The 11,281-nt window shown below is 65.9% G+C and overlaps 1 protein-coding gene across 1 annotated transcript in view; it reads left to right on the forward strand.

The window, feature by feature from the left end:
• POLN (DNA polymerase nu) overlaps window positions 1–8,869 on the forward strand; it is a 137,620-nt gene extending 128,751 nt beyond the window's left edge. The window contains exons 22-24 of the mRNA XM_043447912.1: window positions 4,089–4,156; window positions 6,519–6,580; window positions 8,607–8,869. Coding sequence (XP_043303847.1) covers window positions 4,089–4,156; window positions 6,519–6,580; window positions 8,607–8,786 — 310 coding nt within the window. The 3' untranslated portion in view covers window positions 8,787–8,869. The remainder of the gene's footprint in view (window positions 1–4,088; window positions 4,157–6,518; window positions 6,581–8,606) is intronic.
• Window positions 8,870–11,281: the final 2,412 nt, after the last annotated feature.

The following is an 11,281-nucleotide window of genomic DNA, read 5'->3' on the forward strand; positions in this document are numbered from 1 at the left end:
CGCTGCACCCTGGCCCGTGGGTCACCTCATAGCCCAGGGAGGAACGCTGTCACCCAGGCCTGGAGGAAGGACGCGGCGTGGGACGCCTGAGAGCCAGTGCCTACGGCTCCTGCCCGGGCTCTGGGCTGTCGTCTGCCTCTGCAGCAGCGGGGTGGAGGGAGCCCAGTGGGCACATGCTCTTCTCTCAGGGTCTCTCCTGCCGGCTCCCTGACCGGATCCTGAGTTCGCGCCTCCTGCTCGCCTGTGTTGTTTCCGGGGCTGACATGGCCGAGGGTTTGGGGGCCTGGGCCCGCTCTCTGTCTTGGCAGCAGCCAGAAACCGGGGCCTGCTCTGCCCTTGAGCTGCTCTAGGTCCCGGAAGTTTCTGTGGGCCGTGGGAGGGAAGCTGGCAGACGAGGGTCTGGGGCTGTTTAGAGGAATCCAGAAACACAGCAGTCACCTCTGCCCGCTGTCTGCAGGAAACGTGTTTTGAAATAAAACACGTTGACCGCATCCTGCCGCTTTAGAAACTGCAGCAGGCCGTCCACTCTGTGCCCGTGAACGTGACCGCAGGGACGGAGGGCAGGCGCAGGCCGGGTGCCCGGAGCTGAGGCAGGACCGCATCACGGCCTCACCTGGCTGGAGCCGCGGGGCAGCCCCCGCTCGCTGCCCATGGGCTGCAAGGGAGGCTGGGCGCTCCTGACCCCCATACCCTCTCTGCGGATGGGGGACAGGCCCTCCAGGTCTCAGGACACGTCGGGCCTGGAAGGAAGCTCTGGGGACTGTGGATTCCATCTCGCACGTGCAGAGAAGGGAGGCTGAGAATGCATCACAACACGGTCCAGCTCACCCGACCTGGACCAGCACGGGGCCTCCTCGCCCTGGGCTCTCAGAGGCCCGCAGCCCCTCGGCAAGACGGCCTCTGGAGGATCCTCCCTGCCTCTCTGCCCGGGGCTGCGGGACTGCAGGGCCATCTCTCCACATGGGCAGCCCTCTGCCCTCTGCCCGCTGCCCTCCTGAAGGCAGCAGCCACCCCAGGGCCCCGTCAGGCTGAGCCGCACCTGGGTCCCTGCGCTTCCAGCCGCAGGAGGGGCAGCGGAGGTGCCTGGGGCACAGAGGTGACCAGGACCCCCAGGTGGCGAGGGCACGGGGACCTGGGCCGCCCACGATGCAGGCGTTCGGGCCGAGCCCCACGGGCGCTTCAGCCCCAGGACGCGCCGACCAGCCCTGCCGGGGTGGACACAAGCCTCTCAGCAGCTGGCCCTGCGGCCCCCAGTGACCGTCTGTGCCCCCAGGCCCCCAGTCCACACCCTCCGGGCACCCATCCGCCAGCAGCCACCTGTGGGCGCGAGGCCTAGAGCTGCCTCCTCCTGGGGCGCTGGTCCATCCTCAGTGGGAGGGAGCACTGAGCGTCAGCGCGACAGAGGACAAGGGCCTGGCTGCGTCCCTCAAGTCCGGAAGCCCAGGCCTCCTGCACTCTCAGCACCCAGAGCTGGGCTGCCTGGAGGGGAGCCGCCCCGGGCACAGACGGGAGACGGGGTGCAGCTCTGATGGGGCATCTCCACAGGAGTGCGTTCTGTGCAGCCTGGCCTGCCGTCAGCGCAGGACGAGTGGACGGGACATCAGCTGGCTTCCTGGGAAGCAACGGGTCTGACACCCGCGCTCACCACCCACTTGGGGCACCTCCCGCGCCCTAGTTCACAGTTAGAAACACGGTGACGTCGCAGTCAGCTGCAGAGCGAGGTGTGAGTGACTAACGGTCTTGCTCTTCGGTCTCGGCCACTCCAGCAGCTCAGAAGTTCACCGTGTGATTTCAGGAAGTGTGAGAACTCTTGCTGCTAAATCTGGAAGAAGTTGCAAGTGCCTATTCTGAGTTCTGCCCATCGGAACACTAAGTCCCCCTGGGAGCCTAAGAGTACAGCAGAGGCCTTGACATCGGCCAGGCTGGCATCTGGGAGGACCGCGCCGACAGCCTTGATCCCAAGGCTGCACAGAAACCTCAGGCCCCTACCAGGGGTCTGCCAGCCCCCAGCCTGCTCCCTGTGGACCCCACACGCCCTGTGGATGAATCCGTCCCCCAGGTGGGCTGTCCCCACGGGGAGGAGTCCAGCACCAGCACTGGCTCTGGTTCAGAGGCTCAGGGCGGCAGGCTGAGGCCTCTCTGGCTCCCTGGCCTTTCCCCTCTTGGTGCCAGCGTGGAGGCGGCTGCTCCGGCCATCACAGCACCTCGCAGACACAACGAGGAAGTAGTGGTGATTGAAAGTGTACCTGACCCCCATCCCGGCAAGTTAGCCCTTAAAGAGCCTTCCTAGTAGTTAGTGGGGCCTTCGCTCTGGTGGTGGGGGCCCAGCCTCATCGCCACTCCACCTGGCCCCAGAGAAGGGGCAAGTGGGCCGAGTGGCCTGTGCTTCTCAGTTCCAACGTCCTGCCCTTCGGTCTTGAAGCTCCCTGCCCTCAGCCAGGACCCACCACCCTGCTGCCCCCAGTCGGGGGTGGGGGGCGCACCTCGCTGCCATGTGCTGCCCCTTCCCGCAAGCTCTGTGCCTGCTGCGTCCAGGCCGCGACCGGACAAGGACAGCGCGCGGCCCCTGCCCTGGGAAGCAGCGTGCTGGAGGCAGAGGCTGGCTCACACAGAGGGCACGCCTCCCACCCTGCCGAGGGCCACGGGCACTGCCCCGCCGTCCCCTCCCTGAGCGCTCCGTCTGACCAGCCAGGGGCCGGTTCCAGGCCCAGGCTCATGGCCCCAGCAGGTGTCACCCGCATGCCTGGCCCTCGCTGGCTGGGTCCTGGGCAGCCACGCAGAGCTGCAGGGGCTGATGCCTGGGGTGCCCCCCTCCTCCACTCCCACCCCGGGCACACAGGAGCCCCCCGCCAGCCACGGGCATGTGAGTGCAAGTCCTTCCGGAACCCCGGCCCCTCAGCAGCACCTCTGCGGCCCCCACACCTCCTCTCACCGCAGCGTCTGTGTACCCTGAGGTGGGTGGGGACAGACCCCCTCCAGGGGGTGCGTGAGGGCGCTCAGAGAGGACATGGAACCAGGACCCGCCCAGCGGAAGGGGCCGGAGTGAGCATGAACCCTTCCCCTGAGGCTGAGCCCCGGACCCCGAGTCCAAGGTGCGGGGTAGGGGGTGAGGTGGTGTCTCGGGGGCAGGGAGTGGCCTGGCAGGCAGTCTGAGGTGCCCAGGCTATGGGCTGGGGTCGTGTGCCCGCAGAGTGGCCTCAGCTAGAGGTCAGTCCCTGTTGGCATCCTGCCCCCATGACGGTCTCAGGGGGGTTCTCTAACGTCTATTGGAAAGAGCCAACTTGTTGGAAAAGAGCCTGATGCTGGGAGAGATTGAGGTCAGGAGGAGAAGGGGACGACAGAGGATGAGATGGTTTGATGGCATCACCGACTCGATGCACATGAGTTTGAGTGAGATCCAGGAGTTGGTGATGGACAGGGAGGCCCAGCGTGCTGCAGTCCATGAGGTCAGAGTCGGACACGACTGAGTGACTGAACAGCAGCAGCGGGAGTCTTCGGCCCCTGTCTCTGGTGCACGTTTCTCTGTTTGTTCACGTCTGGCCGCGTGAGTCTCAGGCGTGACACACGGGGTCCCTGCTGTGCTCAGGCTCGGTGCCCATGCCTCGCGGGCTCAGCTGCTCTGAGGCACGTGGGATCTCAGTTCCCTGATGCGAGATGGAACCCACGTCCCCTGTGCTGGAGGCAGATTCCTAACCGCTGGACCACCAGGGAAGTCCTGGGTGGGGAGAGAGGCTCTTCTCAAAGGCTCAGCCCCGCCGTGTCCTCAGCTTCCTCCGGGGGAGGGGGCAGGAGGGCCCCCAGGCCCTCGTCCTGACCCTCTGCCCGCAGGCGCCTCTCTCCTGAGCCCCGTTCTCTTCCTCCTGGAGGCTGTCTTGTGACGCTGCGCTGACCCCAGCCACTTGCCCACCCTGGTCCTCCCGCTCCCCTGAGCCACAGCCTCCCAGGCTGCCGGTGCCAAACCCCAGGCGGATTGCCCAGTGCCGTGGGGCGCCCTGCACGCCCCCGGCCACCCGCCCCCCACCCCGCGGCCTCCCCCGGTCGCAGGCCGAGGCCCACACCAGGGTGTCTCCTTCCCGTGTGTCTTGCAGGTTGCTTGCCCAGATTCACGATGAGCTGCTGTTTGAAGTGGAGGATTCACAGGTTCCTGAGTTCGCGGGTGAGCCCCCAGGGGCCGGGGTTGCTCCTGTTTCAGGAATAGTTAAAGCTTCTCTTGGGGGGCTCACAGGCCCCTTCCCTGCCCCCTGCAGGGGCCACCGGCAGAACGCCCAGGCTGGTCTAGGGGCCCTTGAGAGGCCCAGAGGGCTGCACCCTGGCCAGCAGCCCCCAGAGAACGCCAAGTGCCCTGCTGGGGGCCCTGGAAGATGGGGGCAGCACTGGGACCCCCTCTGTGGGAGCCGGGCTGCAGGACAGTGGCAGGGTCAGCCCCGCCCGGCTGTTGGCCCAGAGCCTGGCCTCCAACTCAGTCCTCAGGGGGGCCCGGGCCTCCTGCCATGGCAACCGCTCCTGCAGCCGTGGGGCCCCTTCCACCTCCCGTGAGAGCGGGAGCAGACGGCCCGCTGGTGGAGGAGGGATGCCGGGCAGGGCGTCTCAGGGCTGGGTCCCCAGCTCCACCGGCTCTCGGGGGATAACTGGCCACGCACCCCCAGCGCCACCACCTGCCTGCAGACCTGCCTGTAAAGGGGGTGCTCTGGGCCTCAGCGCCCTCACCTCCAGGGACCACCCCTGATGGTGGGGAGGCCACCCTGCGTGGACCCCCCCCCCACATGGGACCCACCCTATGTGGGACCCATTCTACCTAGGACCCACCCTGCATGGGACCCACCCTACAGGGATCCACCTACATGGGACCCACCCTCCATGGACCCACCCTCCATGGACCCACCCTACATGGGACCCATTCTACCTAGGACCCACCCTGCATGTGACCCACCCTGCATGGGCCCACCCTATAGGGACCCACCTGCACAGGGTCCCATCTTACATGGTGGCTGTGGGTTTGGAAATGACAAGTCTGAAACAAACCATTTGAAGGGAATGCTGTGCGCTCACTTGCTGCTTGAAAAGGAAGGAGAAAGTCCCACATCTGGAAGGGAGCCCTTTAGGAACAGTCCTGTCCCCCTCGTCGTGGGGGAACCGCTGGCCACCGCAGGCAGGCAGCGAGATGAGGCTCCCTGAGACACAGGGGCCCCCCACCCGCACTCGGGAGCCACCACCTGGCACTGTGCTGAGGGCGCCCCGGGGTCCCTGCCCAGCCAGGGACCACGAGACAGGTGACATCTCTGAAATGCTGGGTGGTCACGACACACGCGGTGGGGCCCGGGGGCAGACGCCGGCTGAGGCTGCATGGTGCTCGGGTCCCTGCCCTCAGGGGCCCTACAGAGCGGGCTCAGAGCACGGGTGACCACGGGGAGCGCCAGCTCCGCCCGGGGCTTACTTGGTGTCCCTCGGCGGGTCCATCTCACAAAGGAGGGGACACACGAGGGCCTCGCGTCGTCTGCACACCCGGTGAGGGGCCAAGGTCCTGACTCCCCTTGGGAAGCCCTGGACCCCCCGCGGTCCCCAGGGAGGCCGGGGCCTCTGCCGGCGCCCTGAGAGCAGGCTGGGGTTCCCCAGCCCGACCCACCCCCCTGTCACTGCCAGGGTCCTCTGCCAGCACAGGGGCAGCCGCTGGTCCTCCTGCAGGCACCCGGGCCCAGCCCCCCGTGAGGCCACCATGAGCCCCGAGGCAGTGGTGGGGCAGACAGCAGCCGCCGGCCCCGACTCTCCGCGCCGCCTGCAGTCTTTGTACCCAAGTGTCAGCTGACTCGGGGCAGGAGGAATGTCCTCTCATCCAAGGGGCAGAGGGCTTGGTGCAAACGCTAAGGAAGCCTGAGCCGGTGACCCCGCCGCGGGCCGCTCCCATCCCCAGGCCCACCCACCCCCTGGTGACCGGGCCCCGAGTCCCCAGGGCCTCCAGCCGTCCTTGCGGCTTTGCTGGCACCTGAACCCTCACAGGGGTTTCGGCAGGGGCACAGGCCATCCTACCTGGGCTGCTCTGGCCTGGCCATCTGGGGGTGGGGGTCAGTGGGTGGGGGTCAGGGGGCAGTGGCAGAGAAGTGGGGGGGGCTACGGCACCCCTGGGGGCCAAGGGCCCTGCTCCCCACTGCCTGCGGCTGGGCCAGTTAGGGTGCCTCAAGCACGAGCTGTGGACGCGGCCAGCGGGAGCTGGAAGCTGTCAGGGAGAACCGCGGGGCTGCTCGGGCGGCGGGGGACCATGGCCATGTGAACTGGGGGAGCCTGTGGACTCAGGGGGACCCTGTGGACTTGGGGACCCTGTGGACTCGGGGACTCTGTGGACTCAAGGGGACCGTGTGGACTCATGTGGGCTGTGTGGACTTGGGGGAACCCTGTGGACTTGGGGGGACCCTGTGGACTCAGGGGGACCCTGTGGACTCGGGGGGACTGGGGAGCGGGCCTGAGCATCCTCCTGGCACGGCTCTGCCGGCGGGCTCTAGTGGTCTCTGTCTTGCTCTGTCCAGACCTCGTCCGGGGAACCATGGAGGCCCTGCAGCACGTGCCGGCGCTGGAGCTGCAGCTGCAGGTGAGGGGCGGAGCCACGGGCCACGCTCAGCCCTGCCAGCCCTCCCCGGGCCCTCGCCCGGCCCATTCCAGCCAAAGCGCTGGCGGGCGGTGCTCAGAGGGGCCCCGGGTCCTCGTGGGAAGAGCTCTGGTCCAGGCTCCCCCAGGAGGTATAGGAGGTGGAGGGGTAACAAGGGGGCGGGAGGCCCTGAAGCCGTGCAGACAGCCCCCCGAAGGGGCCACAGGTGGCCCGGAGCCGCTGGAAACACGCAGGAGAGGGCCGGCCTCCCCTCAGCCCACCTGGGAGCAGCCTGCTCTGAGCACCATGCCCTGTTCACTTCACCCCGACCTCGCCCTGTGGGTGAAGGAGCGCCCCCGGGGCCAGCCAGGGCTGGGACCACCCGTCATCCAGGGTGGTCTGTGCTTGTTCTCCTGGCGGGTGGAGACGTGGGGACCCCGAGGTACCTGGAAGCCCAGGAAGCCTGACCTCACCCCGCTAGTAGCCCCGTGGTGGCCACTGCAAGTCCCCCCCCACCCTCCAGTGGGGATGGAGCTGTTGAGCTGTGGTCAGGGCCCACTCAGCATCAGGTCCCAGGGAGAGCTCTCCAGGGCCCTCTGCACCCCTTGGAGCCGGCCGATCCCCCGGGGGCCCACAGGGCACCGGGACACCCCCATCCCTGAACCCCTCACCTGGCCCAGCCCCCAAGGCTTCCCTGCCACACAGAGGCCCAGCAGGTGAGGGGGCTCAGCCAAGGTCGATGCGTCATGATGGGGTGGGTGTGCCAGAGCCTGTAAGCCTGCCAGTGTGTGTGAGCGTGTAAGTTCATGAGAGTGTGTCTGAATGTGTGTGTGCATGTGTGTGAGTGTACATGTGTATGTGCATGTGTGTGTATCTGAGTATGTGTGTATGAGTGTGTGTGCATGCATGTGTGTGTGTGAGTGCATGTGTGTGTATCTGAGTGTGTATGTGTGTGTGCGTATGCATGTGTGTATGAGTGTATGTGTGAGAGTGTGTCTGAATGTGTGAATGTATGTGTGTGTGCGTATATCTGAGAGTGTGTGCATGAGTGCATGAAAGTGTCTGAATGTGTCTGCATGTGTGTGTATCTGTGTGAATGTGTGTATGAGTGTGAGTGTGTGTGTGTCTGAATGTGTATGAGTGTGTATCTGAGTGTGTGAATGTATGAGTGTATATGTATGTGTGCATGTATGCATGTGTGTGTCTGAATGTGTGTGCATGTGTGTGTCTGAATGTGTGTGCATGTGTGTGTGCATGAGTGCATGTGTATGAGTGTGTGTATGTGTGTGTGCGCCATGTATGCATGTGTGTGTGCCTGAATGTGTGTGTATGTGTGTGCATGTGTGTATGAGAGTATGTGTGTGCACACGTATGCATGTGTATGTCTGAATGTGTGTGTATAAGTGTGTGCATGTGTGTATGAAAGTGTGTGTGAATGTATGAGTGTGTGTGTGTGCACGTGTGCGTGTGAGTGCATGTGTATGAGTGTGTGAATGTGTGTATGAGAGTATATGTGTGTGTGCCTAAATGTGTGTGTATAAGTGTGTGCATGTGTGTGTATGAGTGTGTATATGTGTGTGTGTATAAGTGTGTGCATGTGTGTGTATATGTGTGAGTGTGTATATGTGTGTGTGCATGAGTGCATGTATGTGTGTGTGTGTATGTATGAGTGTGTGAATGTATGAGAGTATATGTGTGTGTGCCTGAATGTGTGTGTATGTGTGTATGTATGAGTGTGAATGTGTATGAGTGTGTGTGCCTGAATGTGTGTGTACAAATGTGTGCATGTGTGTGTGTGTTAGTGCATGTGTGTGTGTCAGTGTGTATATGTGTGTGAGTGTGTATATGTGTGTGTGTGTGTGTGTGAGTGTGTCTGTCCCTAGCAGAGCTGCCAGGCTGTCTGGTCGTGTGTCTGGGCAAGGGGCTGCCTGTGCACCATGGGCCCTGGCCTGCCTGCCAGGGGGCGCGGGAGGTGGCGGTGGCCGGGAAGGTCGGGAAGGCCGGGCACTCACCTCTGCTGCCCGCACAGGTGCCCCTGAAGGTGAGCCTGAGTGCAGGCCGCTCGTGGGGACACCTGGCACCTCTGCAGAGGGCCCCTGGCCCCGGCCCCACCACCGTTCTGCCAAGTCTCCAAGCAACAGCTGGGCCCCCGCCAGCTCTAGAGCACCGACCCCCGCGCCCACATTTTTCGCCTTCATTTGGCCTGTAGCCCCAGGCAACAGCGAAGAGAACCAGCGTCCACCAGCGCTTTCTATGTGGTCGGGGTCGCCTGCAGTAAACGCTTCTCAAGGAGCTGTCCTCACCTGTCTGTGTGAATCCTTCCCGTGGGTAGGAAACCGTGCCCACAGCCCTCTGCCACTCTTGGTCCCCCCCACCGGGCAGCTGCTCCACACCTTGCAGGAGCCGGGAGCAGCCAGCAGCCTGGCTCCCGGAGGCCCCCCGGCGCCAGCCTGCAGGTGGCGGTGCGCTGGGCGGAGAGCACGGCCCGACCACCCTCCTGAGGGCCCGAGGGGCCTGTGCCTGGGCGCTCAGCAGCCGCTTCTCACAGACACCCCGGGCCCGAGAGAGGGTCTGGCCTGAGCACCCCAGAGTCTCCCCGCGGCCTGAGACAGAGCTGCCCCCTTGGACGACAGGGACACTGCGGCCAGAGAGCTTGCCTCGCCGGACAGGCCCCAGCAGGCCTGCCCCGCCCCGGCTCCTGGTCTGGGTGCCAGCTCCGCGAGCCACCTCCAAGGGGGGCGCGGTGCTTGCCGGGCAGGGCAGACCAGCAGGGCTGAGGGAGCCCCTCCAGGAGGGGAGCAGGCCCCCCGCCCCAGCCCGGCCCCCAGCCTTACAGCGACTCGAGCCCGCGGGACACGGCCTCACTCTTCCGGGTGACGGGGTCGTCGCCGCTCACCGTGCCCAGGCCCGTTCCTCTCACGGCTTCAAATCGTTGTCGCCGGTCTCCCGGGGCGTGCAGGGCCTGACGGCTGGGCCTGCCCCTCGCGGGGGGCGCGGGGCCCCCCACACCACTGCGTCCGGCGTGTCAGTGTCTGAGCGACATCCTGTGTTCATGCCATCACCACAAAGGCAGAGATCACCGCCTCCTCTCGTGAGGACCTCGCGCAGACCAGCGACCGTCCTGGGAGCGCCTTCCTGGGGCCGGGCTGGGCCCCTGTGTGCAGGCAGCCCCGTGGGGCAGGCGGGACCCAGTCAGACTCAGAGAAGAGGGCGCACCCCCGCCCAGAAGGCGGCCCCAGCAGGAGGGGGCAGCCAGAGCAAGGCCCGCCTGGGGGCCGTCACACTGGGTGGGCTTCAGCAGCCCTGGGGCATGCTGGGCGCCTCCCCCCGGGGTCTCAGCGCCCCCGTCCCTGGCTGACACCCCAACCCCCACCACGGCCCTTCCTTACAGGACCTGGGGGTCCCAGTGCCCTCCACCCACCCCATCCGGTGAGCCCATGGCTCCAAGGAGCGTCAGACAGGCAGGCAGATGCAAGTGGGCAGGGTGGCCAGGTCGGGGCTGCAGACACAGGAACGGGGGGCCCCCCCGCCCACGGGTCACCCCACCACTCACCCCCGCCCCGGGGTCGGGGGGAAGCCCAGCACCTCAGGGAGGAGCCCTTCCGGGCCCGGTGTTACACAGAGGACACGGCAAGAAAGCACGGAGCCCGATTCCATCAGCTCGGGTTTTATTGAAAAACAGCAGCATCGGGGGCCGGGCAGGCGCAGGGCCGTGGCTGCGGCCCCTCCCGTGGCTCACACATGCACAGGGGGCCAGGGACCCCCCGCCCGGCAGCCCGCGCCCCCAGAACTCGGCGCCCCTCGGGGCCCTCCTACGGGCCACTGAGCACGTCCTAGACACACAGACGGTGGACTCAGCGAGTGGTGGTAGCCCACCCAGGGCTGCCGTGGCCAGATGGCCTGGCCCGGGGCCCCCCGTCCCCAGATCTGACCTCCTCCAGCCTGCAGAGTGTCACCAAGTGTCCCTGCCCTGGCCACCCTCCCCACAGTGCCAGCGCCCCGGGCAAACCTCACCCCAGGCACCCCTGCTGCACGCGGGCCCATCCAGCAGCCTCAGCCCAGGAGGAAGGAGGGCTGGGACCCAGGCCGGCTGGGCCGGAGGAGGGCGGACGAGGCCGCGGGGCCAGCCCGCCCCGGCCAAGCACCCCCGGCCCCCTGGGGCCCTCAGACACCAGGCTCTCCCCCTGCACACGTGCACACACGCACAGGCACACACGCACACACACAGGCACACGTGCACACACACAGGCACACACGCACACACACAGGCACACACGCACACACACAGGCACACACGCACACACACAGGCACACCCCTTCTCCGAAGCGGCTGATTATTGCTGTTAAAAAACCACATCCAACACTGGGGGTCAGCAGATCTCATGCCGCCACGGCACCCCGAGCAAACGCAGCCCAGGGTCAGAACTCAACCCCAAAAAGTCCCCAGGGCCACCAGCTCAGGTTCAGGGGCTGGAATGATGCACAGCAGGGGTTTCGGACAGACATGGCAGCAGAGGTGGCACACGGCACGCGCCAGGGAGGGCCCAGGGCCACGGTCCAGCAGCCCCCGACACCGACAGCCCCCAAGGGCAGGCAGATGCTTGCACCCATACTTCCAGCATGCCCCCCAGAGGCCAGAGTAAGGCCGGGGGCCCAGAGGGCCTCCAAGCCCTTGCCAGGCACAGGAAGGAGCCCCTCACCCCC

Source organism: Cervus canadensis, chromosome 26, assembly GCF_019320065.1.
Source record: "Cervus canadensis isolate Bull #8, Minnesota chromosome 26, ASM1932006v1, whole genome shotgun sequence".
Classification (NCBI taxonomy): Eukaryota; Metazoa; Chordata; class Mammalia; order Artiodactyla; family Cervidae; genus Cervus; species Cervus canadensis.